Source organism: Colius striatus, chromosome 1, assembly GCF_028858725.1.
Source record: "Colius striatus isolate bColStr4 chromosome 1, bColStr4.1.hap1, whole genome shotgun sequence".
Taxonomy (NCBI): domain Eukaryota; kingdom Metazoa; phylum Chordata; class Aves; order Coliiformes; family Coliidae; genus Colius; species Colius striatus.
The window spans coordinates 17,739,438-17,759,892 of NC_084759.1; the positions used below are offsets into that span (position 1 = coordinate 17,739,438).

The following is a 20,455-nucleotide window of genomic DNA, read 5'->3' on the forward strand; positions in this document are numbered from 1 at the left end:
TACAGTATTTTTTTTTTAATGTTTTAGAGAGAGTATGCCTGTTGAGTAAAGTCTACTGCTCTTATGATTTGACTTCATTTCCATGTTTAGCAGGATGTGTGGGACTAGTCTTACTGTGTATGACCAAGTAAAGGTGGCAGTCTGTTTCTTAAATCAGATTCTAAAAGAGATACTGGGGAACAAAAACCACCTCTGGAACAAAAGGGGTTTTACCTGTTGACTGTAAGGATGCAGGTGGAGCATTACGTGATGTTCCCAAGTACTTGTCCGTGCTGTAAAGCCAGCAGAGGGAGCTCAAAGTTCACACTTTAGTTACTAATACAGGTTAGAAGTAATATTTTGAAGAAATGTTTTGGAAAGTGTAATCTTTGAATTATAGCATAGTTCAAGAGGGTAAGACTTTGAGCCAAAAGTTTGTTATGCTACTTTAGTGAATTCTTTTGGTAGCTCAAATTAGTTTTTAAGTTATAAAATAGCGTAAATTGCACTTTCATTTAAACAAGTATGTGGAAAAAATATCATCATAAGAGTATCTTAAAATAAAAAATAAAGAGAGGCTAAAAGAGTGAGACAGAAGTTCTGTCGAAGTGCTAGCCCCTACTGAGCAAAATACAGCCATGTTACACTCCTGGCAGTGGCAGATCATTACTAGAAATGTAGAATAGCTTGCATTTAAAGGATAATAACTAGTGCTGTTGTGTTGTGTGGTTGTGAGTTTCCTCTTCAGGATCTCAGGTGAAGTGTATTAACTGATATATTAAATCAAAAACTTAGTGTTGAAATAAGTGTAGTAGAACAGCATGTTCTCTTTTATTTGCTTCTCCGTAGGGGTCAGCACCACCACCTTCTCCAACACCTAACAGAGAAATGAAGAACAAGGCAGTTCTTTGCAAGCCTTTGACAATGACAAAAGCCACATATTGTAAACCTCATATGCAGACAAAGTCTTGTCAGACAGGTAACTCTTGAACTGTACTGGAACTACTCATTTCTTCATTGCAGATGTTTTTTTTAACTCTTAAGGTCTTGGAACATATTGCAAGTGTTCTGATTTTACCCTGCAGGTGTAAAATACATTTAAGTACCTGACACTGTTTGCCTTTTACTTCTTTCTTTTAATAGAAGATGATTGGAAAAAAGAATATGTCCCAGTGCCTATTCCTGTACCTGTGTATGTTCCGGTGCCTATGAACATGTATAGTCAAAATGTTCCTACTCCTACAGCAATTCCCATTCCTGTAAGTGAAACTTCGCTTTCATTTTCAAATTGACATCTGTTCACATGCATTTTGTGTCATTGACTGTTCTCATTCTGGTTCATTTAAAGGATTGCAGGATGCTGCAGCACTGTTTATCAAAAAAGCATTAGAAATCTGACAGTGGCACTTAATTTCCTGATTGTTCCTTAGGACCTATCTGCCTGCTTTCAGTGTGAAAATCTTGTGCTGATGAACTTTTTAGGAACAAAGTGATGCTTCTGAATTTGCTGAATAAGCATAAACAGCAAGATGTGTTCTGGTAATGGGGAAGCTGAAAGATTGTGTTGGGGAGGGATGGTAGAGTGGGGTAAGCGGGAGGAAGAAAAGCTAAAAAAAATGTGAACCTTGTCTGGGCAAAAAAAAAAACCCCTCTATATTAAATTTGTCACCACCTATCTACCAAATCTCATACAAACGTTGGGGAAAAAAGCCTGAATTCCTGAAATTCTGTTTCACAAGCAGTCCACTAAAATAGGATGCTGATGTGTCCAAACTCTTAATCTGAGATTATAGTCAGACTTGAAGCTTCTGAGTCCCTTCTGTTCTTACTTCAAACCACTATATTTCGTCATACTTAATTTTTTCTGTATCCTATTCTTCTTTCCCTTCTGCTCTTATTTATACTGAATTTTTTAACCTGACTTATTTTATTGTTAGTCCACACTGAAATGATGTGTTTGTTATCTGTATTAACCGCAACTTTTAGAAGAAAGGTGTAGAGTTTGTTTCTGTGTTGGCTGCTATTGATGCTTTATTGCAGCACGTTTTCTTTTCTAATTCTCTTTCTCCCTTCTGCATTAGGTGCCAGTTCCAGTTTTCTTGCCTGCTACTCTGGATAGCAGTGACAAAATCCTTGCAGCAATAGAAGAGCTGAAGGGAAAAGTGCCCCCAGACCCTCTGGAAACTGACCTACTGAACTTGTCAGGGATGGAACCTGAGCAAGATGGAAAAGTGGAAACTTCTGATGTCACCGGTGAGTTTTTTACCAAGTTTTTCACTCTTTGCAATGCTGGGGTGTATGTCTGAGTTATATGTGAGTCAAGAGAAGGGTCAGGTTTGTTATTTTAGGGAAAGGTTCTTTGAGTATAAAAGTGCTGTTACTGAGTTCTTACGTTGACATCTTAATTATATAAATATTTTTAAAGGCCATTTTAGCACGTTTGAAAACTAGAAAATTTTCTGAAGTCTGTTGTGTGACTTGAGTGTTCTGTACCAGACCTTTGTTTTTAAAACACAGGCATTCATTTTTTGTGTGTCAGCTCCTTGCCTCATGGCAAGCAGTCATCCAAGATTGCGGGACACAGGTTTTCTTCTCAGCATAACTCAAAAGAAGCCCAAAGCTCCCAGAAAAACTCAACTCAGAAGTTTGGGAAAGTGAGTTCTGTAGCTGTGTCTTACAGCTGTGAACACAGCTTTCTCTGAACAGGGTGGGATGTGACAGTCTGGTCTCTTTGTAGTAACACCTTACTAGACACCTTCTGCATTGGGTATGGGGAAGCAGTTAAATCTAAGAGAAGCATGTGTTTCACAAGTAAAACTGTGGTCAGCATAACGAGGTGACCTCATAATGTTTTTGCGCTTGACTGATCCTGACCTGTAAATATCGTCTCTTTGAAGACAGTAATGCATCAGCTGATGGGCTGTTGGGTTATGATTCTGAAACGACTTGTCATCCCGCCAATTCACTTTAAAAGAGAGAACTATCTGAGACCACTTTATAGCTTAAGATAAAAAAATTTTAGGTATCTTGTAATGATATTTTTTGCAGTGCACATGCTTCTTTTTTCCCCTCTCTCCTGGCTCTGCCTGCTGAAATCCTCAAGTCTTTTCTGGATCTTCCTTGGAGAATTTATCTCCTCTCCCAAAAATTATATTTTAAGGTTTTTCCATGAGTCAGGTGAAAGGTTACCTTTTTTCCAAGCTCTTTCAACAGATATTTCAAAGGGTGTTGACAAATGACATGTTATACCTTGGGCCTGGTATATAGGTGACCAGTGGTGCTGCAGTCCCAGGAGGTTTATTGTTTTCAAAACAAGCCATTCCCTCAGTAAAGCTGGACATTTCTGATAGTACTGCAAGGTTATCAGTTAAAATTCCCTGCTGTTTTTTTGCTAAGTACTGCTGGCTGAATGAGTAGAGGTAAGGGATCAGAGCTTGCTCATTTGCAGAGAAAAAATAGTTTGGAGAAATCTATCTTTTGCCATGTTGGAAAGAGGTCACACTTTTGTTTTACTGTGCCTGCCTTGTTTCCTTTGTAGGATTTCTTGCACAGACTTTATGTGTTCTGTGGTGGACAGAGTGATGTAGAAAACTAAATTTGTCAAACTTAGTTCTGTGATTGGTTGATATGATCCAGATTTTCTAGCATTTGATTTTCCATACGTGTGCTTTGCTGACTTACCTTAATGAAGAAGGGCTAGAAAATACATTTTCTTTTAAAAGAAATCAAATTGGAGAAATAAATCTTGAGATCCCGAACCGACAAAATCTAGGATGCTGATGAGCAGAACAAATAGCTTTAGAACCACTTGGCTTCTAATGTTCTAAATCTGCTCTGTTATGAATAATCCATATGTTTGTTAAAATAATGAGAGGGGGTTTTTTCCTTTTTTTTTCTTTTTTAACAGGTGTGATAGTGGAGTCAAGTCCACTAAATTCAGAAACAGAGGCACGGACAGCCTTGCCTGATGTTCCATATGAACCAGACCTTGATATTGAAATAGATTTTCCAAGAGGTATTTTTTTGTCAATTTAATAAATATTTGTCAATAGATATTGTGGGCAAACATTTTACTTCATTTCATTATCCTTTCAGTGAAGCTCTATTTGACTGTAAGATCCAGTTGACTGACTGTTAGTCTTTGCAAGACTGGAGAATTCTGAGTTAGTGCCTCTGTCTTTCTAAATACAGTATTTGAAACAATGCCAAGTAAAGGAGGAATGAACCTTTCACAGATAAACTTGACTCTATTAATTGGTTTCAGACGGATTTAGGAAAGCAATTTTGAAGGCTGACTCAGATGGCATGTGTCATAGAAAACAATATTGAATGTATTCTTCAGTTGTCAGATATTTCCAAAGGAAATGATCTACAAATGACAAAAGGGCAAATTTCCTGCTCAGGTTTGTGAGAAAATTGCAAGATGATATGCTGCACATCACTTGTGTTACCTTTTAGTGTCTTGTGTCCACACATTGAAAAAGGTAGTGTTATTTTAATTAGCAGGAAAATCACTACTTTGAGACCTTACTTGAAATTAAGTCTTGATTTTATGTATTACAGTTCCTACCTCTCTAGAGAATGCAGGCATCAGTGTCTGCTTCCTTGTACCATGTCCTAATCAATCCAAGATACAAGAAAGCTCCCAGTTGCAGTTAATGTCTCCCTTGAAATAGCTTCTCTTGGACATATGACTCTCAAACAATCCCTGGATATCTTCTATAGCTGATGTTGAAAATCTCCTTTTACCTTGTGCTATCGATATCTGCCCTAGATGCCCAGACTGGTTTTTCAGTTTGCTGTGTGTCATTTAAAAATCAGGTCTAGAGGTTAGTCTGACCTTAGTCTTAGAAGTTACTAGATTTTTAGCCATCTTTATAGGTGAAACTTGGTACATGAGAGAAAAAATCATGGAGGAAAAAGATTATCCAAGTGGAACTGTAAAAAATATCAGTTTATAATAGATACTGAATACACCAAAGTGCTTCCATGATAAGATTCTTTGTGGCAGCAGGAGAAGGACTGAGGTTTAGTTTGGGGCAGAGTTCTTCAATCTTTGCACACGGGTGCTATTTCATTTGGACCACTACTTGAGTAGTAAGGTGATGAAATCAGACTGACAGAAGAGCATTCAGTTTTGAATGAAGACATTGGTTGATGGCTGAAGAAGGGGTGAACCATCTTCAATCAAGTAAATAAAGGTGGAACTTGCAACAGGAAATCCATTCATATGTTGTTTCATTCCACTGTGTTGTCTGAAATAATCCTTCTTCCCACCTCTGAAATGTTAAGTAAATAGCATTTAGATATATTGCCATAGATCTATTTACCAAAATTACAGTAATATCCATCATGAGCATTGTATAAATGCAGACTAAAACCAGTTCTTTCCTGAGTTTACCTTCTGATTGTTAATGTTTTTAACTGAGTGTAATGTGCTATTTAAAATATGAAGCATGAACAGAAATGATGGAGACATGGACAAAAGTGTGTGTGTATGTGTGTGTTAATTTGTACTTTTTCCACCCATAGCTGCTCATTTTCACCGTAACTTGAACTTCTTAATGCCAAAGACCACCTAGGCAGAAAAATATTGTCTAGGAGTCCATAATAAGAAAAGCATTAGTGACTTGAGACAGTGCTTGAAAATGTTGAACATTATGTCCTGTAGAGTTTATTCAGAAATAAACATTCTAAAAGCTTTGCCATAATTTAAAAATAGAAGAGGTTTGTTCCTCTTACTGAAATGCAGCTTTTGGTAATGTTTACATGTGTGCTTTTGTAGACCCCTTATATTAATGCACACTGATACATAATTCATTGGGTTGTTTTTTTCAAACCAATATTATTCAAAAGACATTTAGAAATAAGTTTCTATTAATATGTTTTCAGCAACTGAGGAGCTCGATACGGAAAATGAGTTTTTGTTACCTCCTGTTTTTGGGGAAGAATATGAGGAACAGCCAAGGCCTCGGTCCAAAAAGAAGGTAATTCTGTTACACTGTTAATTCAAAAAGCAGAAGATTTAAGTGGGCAAAAATATGCCAGGTTTTATGGTTGGCTTTTTTTCAGTTTTCATACTGCTCTAAAACATATTGCTGCCTATTCATCCCTAATATCCTATACTTATAATATAAATTGGTCTATTTAAAGTAAAGTTATTTCAGTCCTATGTCTGTTGCAGTTAACTGTTGGATTTAATAGGAGTGAGGTTTCTAAATTCTCACCCCATTTTTGCTTCACATGGTAGAACTGTTTATGTAACGTGCTAGTATGTACATACTTACTGTGCCCTTAGTACTGCTTTTCTACTTTCTGCTTTAAACAAAGCTGTCTTGGTTTAATTAAATAGAAAAATGGAAGAATGTTGTTACTACCATGGCTTACAATGGGAGCTATGGCATCTCCTATATAAAATAGTTTAAAAAATTTTGGATTTTGGTTTCTTTGTAATTTTTTTTTTTGCTTTTTAAAATAGTTTTCCTATATTCTGCTTTCAGTCAAAAATCTTAGCTTAGATATTGCAAATAAATTAGCCATATTCTTTAATTAGGATGAAATTTTGCTGTGTGACCTGATCTAGATGGGCCTGCTTCTGAAGAGGAGGTTGAACTAGATGATCTCTAAAGGTCCCTACTATTCTATGACAATTAAAGGAAATAGAGTTTCTAACGCCTGACACAAAGCTAAAATAGTTTTGTTGCAATAATTGCAGTAGATAACTTTAAAAAAAGACAGCCAACTTCTAATAAAACTTTCTAAGAATAGATGTCTTTCAAGTTTTAAGTCTAAGCTGTTGGTATTATCCACTGCACGTTATCCACTTATCCACTGCTGAACATGCCTTAATTTGGGGCCAGTGCTGGCTTTTCCATTGGTGGATTCAATTGAGTCTAAAAGTTGACCTTCTGACATAGATCTGTAGCATCTTTAACTTCCTGTGCATTAACACAAGAAATTATGTAAGTATCTTGAGTTTTTTGGTGCATCATGTGTTTGTGGCTTAATACAATATAACCAAAACTTCATTATCAAAATCATTCTGTCTCTGCTAGGAACCAGTTTGAAAGGCAAATTAAAAAAGGCTGTCAGCTTAAATGAATACTGTACTTAGAAGTTTGTTCCACACGGAAACTACCTACTGAATGAAGCGTGTGTTTCTTCACACCAACCATTCAGTTTGTCGTTTGACCCTCAGCAGGCTTATTCTGCCCAGCTTCTGTGTTACAGTGTTAGTGGCTGTCGGTGGTGTTAACCACTGTGTTTTGATGGCAGGGGGTGAAGAGGAAAGCGGTGTCAGAGTACCAGTCTCACGATGACAGCTCTGAAAACTCAGAGTGTAGCTTTCCATTCAAATACACATATGGTGTGAATGCGTGGAAGCACTGGGTCAAGTCTCGGTATTTAGATGAAGAGCCTCCAGAAATAGAGGAACTGAAGTCAAGTGAGTATTTAAATAAATCTGGCATCCAGACACGTGTTTTGCATGGAGAGCTGTTGTACTTGTTTGATTTTTCATCTGGAATTTTTAGTTGTCAGAGGTCGCTAATATTCTCACAGTGACTGGGATTATTTTGCCACAGAGTTGCCAAGCTCTTTTCTTCATAGTTTTGATTCAAAATTCTGAGTTTTGCACTTCTTGTGCAAGCCAGGACAGCACCTTCCTGGCTCTTCTGATTTTCCATGGAAATGGGGGTTTTTTTGGGGGATTTTGTTTGCATTCTGTTTTTCCTCATGACCTAACTCACCTTAGAGTTCACCCCGTTTCTGGACTTCTGAATTGCAAGGGAGGGGCATCCTATTCTTTGTCCTGGAAAGGGATCCCCATCTGAGGCTGACATTACCCGGAGCTGTGGAGCTCTGACACGAGGTGGCCTTTGCTTCTTTGGAGCCTTGTTGCTCTTTCTGCAATGCTCCTCTGTATGCACATTTGTACTGTGAGGGAAAAGGGGGATGGCTGCTACACTTGCTGTTCTTCAGCTCCCACATGCATCTCAGCACCTTTGTGTTACGCTGTTGGATGTTTGGAAACTGCCATTTCCACTGAAGATCTCCCTCTGCAGCGCTGTCTTCACTTCAGCACCTTGGGCCACTTGTGTATCATCTTCAGCTGTGCATGACAGTACATTTATCAGTGGGTGACAGTGGAGTTGGTTAACTAGATTTTAGTCTAGTAGCCTTGTTTATTTTAATACAGATGTAACATTTGAACTACTTAGTACATTTAGACTCGTTTGGTTAGTGGAGAGGGTATCAAGACAGTTTACCCCATCCAACCCTCACCATGTAATAATTCTGTTGTATAATGTAGCATTTTTTCTCTATTTTACAGCAAAGTCTGTGAAATTAAAGGAAGATCTATTATCACATACTTCAGCTGAGTTAAACTATGGGTTGACACATTTTGTCAATGAAATTCGAAGGCCAAATGGAGAGAACTATGCACCTGACAGCATCTATTATCTGTGTCTTGGGATTCAGGAGGTTAGTAGAGGCTGTAGAGGTGGGAAGCAAAACTGCTGATTTGACCATAACCCATTTCAGTGGAAGAATGGAGATAATGTGGATTTATTGGCTAGGAGCTATCCTTAATATAAAGGCTGTGACCTGGAACACAGAGAGTCTGCTGTGTAAATCACATTCTAGAAAGCTGTCTATGGAAAATGAGTTTGCAAGCCCATCCTGAAAGCTGAAATGCAAACTCTTAAGCTCTTGCTGTGTTAAAGCAGAAAATTTGAAGTCTGAAATGACATAGTATTTCCAAAAGCTGTGCTTCATTTTGTTTGTGAAAGATGGCTTAATGTAAAAACAGGATAAACCAAAGCATGATCTGTAAATACTTGACTAATTCAGTTACTTAGCATATAGTGAAAACAAGCTACTTGAAGGGCCTTTTGAGGAGACTCTTAGTTTACTGAATATTGCAGACTGCAATCCATCAGGGTTTTTCGTAGAGTGCAGGAAACTCTGCAATATTGAATGTCTTGTACATGTATCTTATACCTGATTTGTAATTAGATTGTATTTTGAAGATAAAGGGAGTCAGTTTAGATGTATCATATGTGAAAGCAATAACATATCACTAGATAATTAGAGAAGGTATTCCACAGCTTATCTTTTAGGCAGAAGATGTCTTAGTATTTGATACATAAGGCAAATCATAGAGAAAATAAGCAGTGTTCAGAGTTGAGAACACAGAAAAATTCAGTCAAAAGGCAATAAAAATGTATATGATACGGAAAAGCAAGCTGTTCACAGGCTTTGCAATCCTGATTCAACTGTTTCATACTTAAGGCAGAGAACTTGAATCAAGCAACAAATTTAATCGAAGTATTTTGAAAATAAATAGTACCTCCACTCATTTTCCTGTGTTGCAAGTAAGCAAAATCAAGGAGTTAGTTGGTATCTTTAGCTCATGGTTGAAATTTGAGGAGCAAGTGTTCATTGATTTGCATTTTAGTCGATATTGCTACAAGGCATGTTTCAAATTCAGCTAGCTTTCTGCTTCTACACTTGCATGATATACTGTTTCTCCATATCTTTCTGGTGAATGGAAAATAACATGAAGCTGATAAGCATTTCCCAGAGTGAGATGTGTGTTTAGGAAATGGAAGCCAATGTTTTTTTTTTTTTTCCCCTTTCTCTTTGTGTCTTTGACGTTGTCCATTTTGTCTACTGTGAAAGCTAGTTTTATGTAAAACTTTGGTTCTGATGAGCTTAAAAAAATAATGACATTTGTGTGGCACAACACAATTATCACAATAATACACAACACACAGTATTGAAACACTATAGGAACAACTGGTGGTCATTTTACCATAATTATTGCTTATTCTTGAATATGTAACTCAGGTGATGTTGGCAGCCCCATTTCATTGGCCCAGTTGTGCCACTGCTGTTCAGACTGGTAGGAGGATGTGCCCTGTTGTGAGGAGTTTGCATTTCATAAAGGCAGACAACAAGCGAGGGACAGAAACACGTAAGCATGTGAGCTGTCAAGGGTTGCAGCCAACATCTGTGTACTAATGACAAATTGTATGTATATGGGTACGTGTTACCCTGCCAAAGAAACAGGTTTAAACAAGTTGGTGGCACACTAAAGGCAACGCAGCTGTGACAGTGTGCAACACAACTCCATTGCCTTCTAGTACGTTTTTTAGTCCTTTCCATCTGACAACCCCAGTGTGGGTACTCCTGAAAGTGAATAAATTGTCTGCTGCTGCGTAAAAGGAATTGGCTCTGTTTAACCCAGGAAGCGCTGAGACGAGATTAAATGATGCCATTTAAAGATATGCCAATATTTTGCTAACTTCTGTAAGTTTCTCTTCAAAGGAAGAGAATGTGGAAGCCATAGGTTGTAGAAAAAGAGCACTTTCCCCCTCCAACAGAATTACTGCTTTCACTGTGGCTAAGTATGGGTTCAGGCTGGAGCTTTTCCTCATGGGTGCGATATGGTTTGAGCACAGGGGGAAGTACTCAGGGGTCTTCAAGTCTTAAGTAGTTTTTGATTTGGGTTTTTTTTTGCATTGTAAAATAAAGGAAGCACTTGGAAAATCTGTTCCAGCAAACTGGTTCCTGAATCAAATGGTACATTTTCTCAATTCAGGTTCATGTGCAGCTGAAATTGTTTTGCTTCCAGCCAGAAATGGTTCAAGAATGGTTCTCATAACTTTGAAGTACTGATCCTGAAAAATATCACACTTTAGAGGTCTTGTGTTGTATGGTCAGGTGGGCATCTAGTGGAAAGAGTTCATCTAGAGGACGTTGTTAGCCTGCCCCACTCCCAATACAGATTTTGGGTAGGTGGTGTTTTGTTTTGAATGTTCATAATGGGGTTGTTTGGACAAAATTCAGACTGACAGAGCTTGGCAGATGTTTATCTGAAAGTGCTGTGGGCAGTGATTCAACCTGTTACCCATTGTGGAACTGAGGCATGTTCAGCTCCTTCCTGTTGGCTGCAGTTGTAGTAGAGCCCGTCTTAGGTGGCAGCTGCTTATACTAATCCTGCCCATGCTGGAGTTTGTAGAGTAGCAGGGCATAGTGTTATGGTGTGGAAATAGAAGTTTGCAGATGCATGTTGTGTATTGTGTAGCAGTGGAGACTGTATCACAACATCATTCTTCTGTAGACTCTGTGCTGCTAATGGTCTGGGGTGCTTCACAGATTTCCACTGGGCATATCAGGGTTTAGCCAGAAACTTATTCTGAACCAAAACCCAGATACTTTTAGTTGAGTTCACCCAGGCTTGCATGGGAATTGATTTTGAACCAGTTTTCAGTCTCACTTCAGTTTCACTACTACCATTCAATGTGTTTAATGCAAACCAGAGAAAAATAAAATTCGTGGAAGAAAAATGTGCCAGGGAACAAAGAGACAAACCTTGTAATCAGCTGTATTATCTGCTTTAGAACTGCATTAAATAAGATCCAACCTGATATGTCTGGAAGCAAGCACTTTTTGGAGAATATTGTGTTTTGAAGTATTAGTTAAACATTTCATATTATATAAGTTATCTATATGGAGATGGTTGTGTTGGAGGCTTCTAGGAAGTGTATTGGTTATTTTTTTTCTTTAAAACTAAGTGCAAAGATAAGGAAATCAAGATATGTCAAACCACCTAGTATAAATGAGTGCTGTGTTTAATGTTATTTCAAGGATGTGTATGGAAATAGATGCCATTTCCAGAAGTGAGTACATTTGTTGTGGCTGTCACTTTCGTGTATTCACTAACAACAGGCTTGTTCACATGAAGATAACACTGAAGTGGAGAATTTAAGAAGTCAGTCCTCCATTTCTTAGAAATATCTCCAAAGAGGATAACACCAAATAGTAGTATAGCCCTCAGCCATTAATTCTTGGTGAAGGTTCAAAAGAGTTTCTGTCTGGAAGGACAAGAGGGTTAACATAATTAGATTACAGAATAGACAGGTGCCTTGCACCATCCTGTCATTTTTCTTGCACTACTGCATATCATTAGCCATCAGCACAAATACATGGGGTTTGGTTTTGCTCCCACTGCTGTGTTGAAGATGCTGTTGTCAGTGTCCAGAGTTTACATTTAAAATGGCATATTCTTCCTGAGTGGTTTTTTTTTTCCTTGAAGAGCTACAAGGAGGAAAAAAGAAATTATTTATGGTGTTTTTTTGACAAAATTACTTCCCTTTACTGATAGTATTGCACACAGGAAATTTTAGAGAAAAATATTAGAGTTCTAATTAATCTGTGATTCATATACAGTTAGAAATTAACAGTATGTGTTATAATGGAGGTAATTTTAAGTTGCTAAATATTAGGAAGGTGTAATTTTCTTAAACAGTTTTATTTTAATGTAAGTCCAAGCATTGTACTGAAGACTCACCCTACAGAGCAGGATTTGTACTAGTCTGGAATTGTAAATATTATATATCTCTCTTTTCTGTAGTATTTATATGGAAGTAATCGAAAAGACAACATATTTATTGATCCAACCTACCAGACATTTGAACAGGAATTAAATAAAATCCTTAGAAGCTGGCAACCAAGCATACTTCCAGATGGTAATTTTCTTTTTGGTCATGTATGTTTTTTGTCTCTTAGTAATTCTGTATCCTTAAGCATGTTGAAATATACACAAATCTTTTATGCAGTGCAATAGTAATTGATTAAAAGTCATCAAGATACAATCTAAGAGTTCCATTAAGACTGCAGCTGTTCTTATTGCCATGTTACTTGATAATCCATGTTGCAAGAATTCGTTTTTCCACTGCCTCTTAATCTCAAATTGACTATCCATTTTAGGAGAAAAAGTTAGAATAAACAGCTGCTCTTTGAGCTGCATTTTTTTACCTGAGCTGTATTTATTTTTTGCCCTTTTTTTCCCCAGATGGGATGTAGGCAGACAGCACTGGGCTATGTGTGAGTGGGGTTAATGAGCTTTGTATTTGAATCTTTCTCAGCTGGACTGGGAGGACTTTGTGCTCTAGGCTCTACATTAGAGGGCTTCTGTCATGAGCATTTTGTTAAATTTTACAGTAAAAAGAAATTTGATCTTCTGCACCTGGACAGTTTGTGGGCTAATCCAATGTATTTTCTGTAATGTTCTTTTTTTGAAGGGTCAATATTCTCTCGAGTTGAAGAAGATTACCTTTGGAGGATTAAACAGCTAGGATCACATTCACCGGTTGCTCTTCTGAATACTCTGTTCTACTTCAACACTAAATATTTTGGCCTGAAAACAGTGGAGCAGCACTTAAGACTTTCTTTTGGCACTGTTTTTAGACAGTGGAAGAAAAATCCTCTAACAATGGAAAACAAAGCTTGTCTTCGATATCAAGTGTCTTCCCTGTGCAGAGCTGATAGTGAAGGTACTATGGCAGTTCCAAAATAAGTATTGTAGGAGCATCCACGTTGCTGTCCTCTGAAGGACACCTGGGCACCTTGCCAGGAGCTAGAGATCTGCCTTTGCATGAAGTTTAGCAACTCTCAGCTCCTGGATCTTTAATCAGAGTGTGGGGTCTGTGGAGACTGCAGGGTCTGCGTTAAATGATCTCTTTGAGCCCACTGGTCTCTGTGCTAAATGCTGTAATTTTGTGGTGGCTGTGGGCTGCATTTCCAGTTCCCAGATGTATAGTTGTGGAGGCTCCATTGCAGTTCTTGATGGCCTACCCACTCTGGGAAGTTTACTGAAAGATGTAAAGTAACTTTGAGATAAAGCTTAGATGTTGTTGATTTTCTTCTTAAAGATAAAATTACTACTGGAAAAAGGAAACATGAAGATGATGAACCAGTATTTGAACAAATTGAAAACACGTCTGATCCAACCAGATGCCCTGTGAAAATGTTTGAGTGCTATCTCTCTAAAAGGTAAGTATGACACAGACTAATGCAGAAGTTGGCTAGAGTAGACCAGGTACAAAAGGAAAATGTTTTGATGAAATGTGAAATACGCTTAGGAAGAGAAAATGGATGCAGATCTTCTGAAAAATAAACTAAATGATAGCATTGAAATCTCCAGTTCTGTGTTTGGACAAGATGTGCAGAAAGTGTGGGAACAGCAGAGTGCTTCAATATTAATTGTCAAGGACTCCATCCAAGAATGACAGTATGAGTCCATTTTCTTAACCAGAAACGAGAAATACCAGTGCAGAGGATGACCAGCAGTGGACCTGGTAGGTTTTGCTGCTGAGGGTTTTGTTTGTCAGGTTGCCGTTTCTTCAGTAAGAATTGGGATTAGACAATGTATTTGTTTCTTAAGTCATCAGGTCTCTGAAATGTAGATGCTTTAAAGATACCCAGCTTGAAAGCATGTTTAAAATGCTTATAGTAGAAAGTAACCCAATATTTAGAAATGGCTTTTTTCCTTCCAACACGTACAAAAATGTAATACATTAGAAAGAAGAGCTTATGTAACTCTTAAGGGCTTTTTTAGTAGCTAGGTGTTTTGGAAGTGTTTGGAGGGGTTTTGTGGGAAATACTGTCATTTGAACAGCAATTTGAGTGACTGATTTTGATGTAGATTTTATGTATATCTAAGTGAAATACTGACAACTGATACCGAGGAATTAAAATCACATCTTACTCTTAAAGGCAGAAGTGCAAGTATGTAATGTTATGGAAATTTGTGGTTTGTTAATGCAAGCACCATTTTTTCATAAACTCAGTTCTGATTGTTGAGGGGAGGAGGTATGGGTTGCCTTCATGCTTTCTACTGTCATGGTTTGGAGAGGGTGCATCATTAAAAAATTGAAGCTGGGTTTAAGTGAGTTACACAACTTTAGAAACCTTTCAACTTTGGGGAAAAGAATACGCTTAAACCCACTTGGAGCATCATTTATGGTGTGGTTTCAGGTCCTGCTGTCTTACATATGTTGCTGACTAGAGCAGCAGACAGCTTCATCTGGTTCCAATTCTAATAAAACATACCTCATGTCTTTGAAGTAATTCTAATTAAATATTTAACATTTCAAGAGCCATTGTAAAATGTAAGATAATGTTATAATTAAGGTATTTTGTAAAATTGTTGTAAAATTATGGTAATGCCAACTGTTTGAAACATACTTGACAATCGCAGCTGAAATTCCAGGATCCTCCTATTCACAGCTATGAACTCATTGCTTGTGGCTTTTTTGATTGGCTTGTCAAAAAAGTAGGTAAGGAGGAGGTTAAAATATTCAAATTATTAGAATATTTTAATCCATTTTGCTTCTTATCTAACTCTCAATCTGGTTTATGTGAGACAAGAGCAAGCTAATATTCACCCCAGCAGGTGAGGAGCAATACCTGAAATCTTAATCAACCAGTTTGGGAAGATAAGCTGGTAAAAATTCTTATTTTTATCAAATAAGCACAAAATGTAACTTCTGAAGTCTGCAGTGTTTATGAAGGAGGGAGTATTAGTGAGCACTTGTATAAGCAGAATTTAAAATTACGTTCTGACACTTACCTAAATGGACAGAATGCTGGGGTTTCCTTGAAGGAGTCATCTCTGGTCCCTTAGAGGATGTCTGAGCTGGATCAAAGTCCAAAGTAAACTGGGTCAGGAATTAAGAGATTTTAGCATTTGTAATGATCAACCCTTTGAGTAAAAGAGGAAGAGGAAGGATTTTAGCTTGTGTTTCTGTGCATCTCTCAGAACTACCATCCTTGATTTTCAAGGGAACCCCACACTCTCCAATGAGAGATTGCTGCACCAGACAGTGGTGCAAGCAATTACATATGTCATTGTTGGGCCTCTTTGCAAATCTGTTGATAAGGGCTTCCTAAAAAGATAGAAAGTACTTTCTTGTTTAGCAAGTCCTTGATCTGTTCTCTCCTGTATGCTTGCTGAGTCCCAGGTGTCTGCTCTTGGCTACTGTGAGGACATGGGACTGGCCAGGACTGGGCCAGACCTGGCACAGCTCCTTCTGTGCACAAGGACGTGCTTCTCCATTTTCATCTCTTTTTTGTAACTTGTCTAGGTACAGTTAGAGCCTCATTTAGGCAAGCTGTTGGAACTGCTAACATGCTGTTTTGTTCTGTGAGGCCGCTTTTCTAACCCACTGTGTTTTGCCCCTTGTAGCCCACAGAATCTGAATCAGAGGACAGACATGTTCTATCTGCAGCCAGAGTGCTCTGTCTCAGCAGAGAGTCCCATCTGGTACACTGCAACGTCACTGGACCGCAACACTTTGGAAAATATGCTCGTACGGGTTCTTTTAGTAAAAGATATTTATGATAAAGACAATTATGAACTGGATGAAGACATAGATTAAAACAAACTTCCAAAAACCGTCAAGAAAACGAACAGCATTAGATATATTCATGCTGCTAGACCTTTACTATGGAAAACATTTCAAGTTTACCCTTTGTTTTATGAGTTTTTTGTAGCAGTGTGTACCCTCACCTGGGTATTACCGTGTAAATAGTCTGTGAGTGAAAGTTTCCATTATTCTGAGTAGTGGTTTTAGGATACATAACAAACACATTTCAGATTCTTTTTTTATTATTTATTTGATTAGGTATGTTTGTAACTTTTTACATTGCGAAATATGAATGAGAATGTGCCATGTGTAATTTTTTTTTTTCCCCCCCCTTGTAGTAAGAGACATCCATATTGCACAACTCTGCTGTTGGAAGCTCCCTTGAAAGGAGGCTCTTTTAATGGGTTCTTAAACCAGATGGTTGTGTATGGGTAGCACTACTAAAGTTTAGAACTTGCTGTGTCTTTCAGAATTTTTAAATAAATTGTAAACTAATAGTTTTTTTACTTTTTAGTTACTGAAGCCTTATAAGGTTATGTAGAGAGATTCCATCTTATGTACCAAAAATAGACAAAAGAGAATGCTGTCAATATTGGTGTACTGTAATGTGAATCTATTCTGGTGAAAACATTTTTTTTGTTGCCCTTATTAAAACCTTAGTGTCCTTTCCTTATTTGTGACTCTCTCTCAATTGCCCCTACAAATAAAATAGATATATATAAAAAAATAAATGAATATAAGCTTAAAGCATATGGTCATCAAGACATGTATTTTGTAAAAAAAGAAAACCAAAACCACCTCAAAAAAAAAACCCAACAAGCAACCAAAAACCAGAAGGAAAAAAAAGTCTGATGACAATGCTATACAATTCTTTTCCATCTTTACTTTTCTGACTATAAATGCCAGTACCTCGTATTACTGTAAATCTGTCCTTTGTAGCCTTAGAAAAAGAGATTTTGTTCTGTATTACATAAAGTAATACAGTATGCTAAATTTTTAAATTCTGTTTGTCATTGTGGTGTTGTGTTTAAGTACAGTCAATACTTGACTATGGGTGGGAAAATTCTTTAATGCCTCCATTCAAAAGCCATATGAGACGTGAAGTTGCAGAAAGTTGAAAGACAAGTTTTCTTAAGGAAAGGTCCTTTCATTTATTCTGTGTCCTTTTGTTGTACTTTGCATAAGGAGCCTGATTTCCAGATATAGGTTTGACTGCTTAAGTTTTGTTATTTGCTCTTGTTTAACTGATGTGAGCAATATGGTAGTTCATGCAATGGTTTTGCTATTGTAAGAAAAAAAACGTAGTAGAATCTTCTACTACACAATAGTGATTAGTTTGACTCTCCCAAATGGCATTAAGCATCTGTTGAGAGGAACCATCTGCTAAAGGGGGAAACTTCCTGTGTAAATATGTTACCACCTGAGGATTTATTTCTTGCAAGATCTTGCATGGCTTTTTAATTTTCCCTAGCTTAAAAGAATGCACATAGGGTTGCATCTTTCTATATAGAGAAATAAAGCTTCAGTTGCTTTTTGTTAAGCAAGTTTATTTAAATTTCTGCTATTCTTGTGTGTCTGTGAGTATGTGTTAACTTCAGATTTATAACTCTTTCTAAAGTTAGATGGAGATGTTTAATTTCTCTTTTTGTTTCCTCTGGTGGCTCTACCCTTCCTATCAAATGAAGAAATACTATGCAGCACCAGTGAGCAGATCACTAACAGTTTTGATGCTCTTTTCTCTTTGTGGGTGAATACGTAAGAACTTCATTAATGGTTTGGTTTTTTGCAAGCAACAGCTATAGAATGTGCCTGTGAAACAGAAAAGTGGTGAAATCAGGGATTGCAGTCATGACTTTGTTCTGATCTCTCTCCCCTTGAACACCTGATGACCATAAGTTATGTTTTACTTGAGGGAATCATCGTTAGTATTACCTGTCTAAAATGAATCATGTTCTTCACTTGCATTTAAGCATGCATTCAAGTGTTTTGATCAATAGCAATAAGGAGCACTTGCAGCCCCTTCTCTTAGTTCAGATTTGTAAGCAGAGGCTTCGGTCCTGTGTTTAACCACAAACACTTTTGTAAAAGTACAAACTCTTTACATGAAGCTTAAAGTACCCTAAATTGGGACTGAAGTTAAGTATGTGTGGTGAGTGTTTTGTCTTAAACAGAATTCGAATTCTTGTTCTCAGAATCAGATTTCAGTTAACTCTTAAACAAAAAGGTCAGTTTTTAATACGGCCTGTTTGAACAATGGACCTGCATTTTCACTGTCGCTAGAAAATAAGCAATGCTTCCTAAAGCTTATCAGAAGTCACATTATTATCCCAAATTCCCCACATTTTCTACTCAAGACTTAGATTGCATCAGTGAAAATATTCAAGTTTGGGTTTGAAGTAGAATTTTTTCCATATAGATCTATGTTAGTAATCTAAAGATGATTGTCAAAATAACTTCTGTTCCAGAAGATGGAGCTATTCTGTCATCAGCAACCGTGTTTTTCAAGTGGTTCATGTGTTTAGATCATATGATGTGCACTGCTGAGATACTGCAGTCAAGAATGCATCATGGTTCAATGTATGCATTTTATTCTTAAGTTTGAATGGTAATGCAAAATGCAATAAAAGGCCTTAGTTCTGGAAAAATAGAGATGTAATTTTATAATGATTTGGAATTCAGGGCAAATAAATTTTCCTTTATGAGAACTGTGAGCAGCTGCATTAGAATCAGGTTGGTATCAAAGAGTTACCTGCAGCTTGGTGTCCAGAAAAACTTGAAGCTCTACTCCACACAGAGCTTCCAAGTTACTGTGTCACATCCAGAACCTGCTCTCCCTTTCCACCTTAGAAGGATGTGAAGTGGCAACCTGGCTGTTCTGGCTGTGCCTGCAGGCTCTGGCAAAGTTCACCTGAGAAGGGTAGCATGGGGACCGTGCTGCTCGATGTGCATGGAGCTCTGAAGATGGTGCTGGCAATGCAGTCTGGCCAGGCAGGATCTTCCTAACTTCTCAAATCATGCCAATGTGTACTCTGCATCTCACCGGTCTGAGATCTGGTTTTGAATATTCACAGGTGAATATTCATAGTAGCCTTAAGACACTAAGGAAATTAGATGGCAAATTACATAGAAAGTGCAATTCAGTGTGAGAAAGTGAAAAAATAATGCAATTTTCAGAAAAGAAATATGCTTTTTAGTAATCTTTCTTCTATAAATAATTGTATGTTGTCATTGAGGAAAATGCAGCTTTGTTCACTTACTTGAACTAAGCACAAATTACAACACTTAATTTTTATCAAACAAAAGGTTGTCATTGTGGAGTAATTTCGATGTGTACAATACCATTTATCTTTAAATTGCTCCCAGTGTGACTCTCTAATGCAGCAATATTTGTTTTCTTACTATCTGTGACTCAGTCCTGTGAGAGGCTGATGAATAAGTGGGTAAACAGAAGAAGTGACTGATAAACCTTGCAATCCCAAAAGGAGGTGCATGGGATGGATGAGAAAAGACATGAGTGCTGGAAACACTCACCCCATTTCCGTTGTTGCTGGTCTTTTTTATTATACAGAAGGTTTTTTCTGTTACACTTTCCTGGTTTTGCCTGTTAGGAATTGAACACTTTCATTTTTGTAAACCTTTACTTTTCAGTTTGTTACATTCCTGTTGTGCATTATGTGATATGTGATAAATGTGGGACTGACTATGGTACAGAGTAAGTGGAGTGGGAGCTTTTCAGTCCCCATTGCACCAAAGACCTGAAAAAAACTGAAATTCAAAGCTTTTAAGGCAAAAAAGTTACAGAGATTTGAGAGAGTATTCAGTCATCATTTGTAAAACAAGAGTCTGTGAGTTATGACAGCAAATGCTAGCAATGTTTTGGAAGTATTGAGTTACCCTTTGTGTAGGATTAGAGGGAAGCTTTGCATGTGTCTCCAGAGGGATGTGACTAGCCACAGCACAGGACACACTGTTGCAAGGGGTATAGTTAAATGCATCCATGTCCAGTTTCTCAAGTGATAAAGCAATCTCTCCTCTGGCAGCTTTTTAAATTGAAATGTTGAAACTTGAACGCCTCAGCATGTGAGGCATGGCACAGGTTATTGAAACCAGGGTGAAACAAGGCATGTGCTTCACAACTTAGGCTGGTGTTGGTTTCTGTAACGCTAATCAGCCATCCCTTTGGACACCTACAAGCACAACAGGCATCTCACAGGCACGCAAGGATGATGTGGGGATTAGTGTCCGCTCATTGTGCTGCT

At 37.6% G+C, this 20,455-nt stretch overlaps 1 protein-coding gene across 15 annotated transcripts in view; it reads left to right on the top strand.

Annotated features, from left to right (window-relative positions):
• ZMYM2 (zinc finger MYM-type containing 2) overlaps positions 1–19,333 on the top strand; it is a 92,832-nt gene extending 73,499 nt beyond the window's left edge. For 12 of the 15 annotated variants that reach the window (XM_061992241.1, XM_061992316.1, XM_061992326.1 and 9 more), the window contains 11 exons: positions 829–958; positions 1,123–1,238; positions 2,061–2,232; positions 3,887–3,994; positions 5,872–5,966; positions 7,255–7,423; positions 8,312–8,463; positions 12,401–12,515; positions 13,071–13,322; positions 13,701–13,821; positions 16,016–19,333. In XM_061992241.1, coding sequence (XP_061848225.1) covers positions 829–958; positions 1,123–1,238; positions 2,061–2,232; positions 3,887–3,994; positions 5,872–5,966; positions 7,255–7,423; positions 8,312–8,463; positions 12,401–12,515; positions 13,071–13,322; positions 13,701–13,821; positions 16,016–16,208 — 1,623 coding nt within the window. In that variant the 3' untranslated portion in view covers positions 16,209–19,333. Of the gene's footprint in view, positions 1–828; positions 959–1,122; positions 1,239–2,060; positions 2,233–3,886; positions 3,995–5,871; positions 5,967–7,254; positions 7,424–8,311; positions 8,464–12,400; positions 12,516–13,070; positions 13,323–13,700; positions 13,822–16,015 lie in introns of those variants that run through there. The other 3 variants (XM_061992277.1, XM_061992306.1, XM_061992363.1) reach the window with 3 other exon arrangements.
• Positions 19,334–20,455: the final 1,122 nt, after the last annotated feature.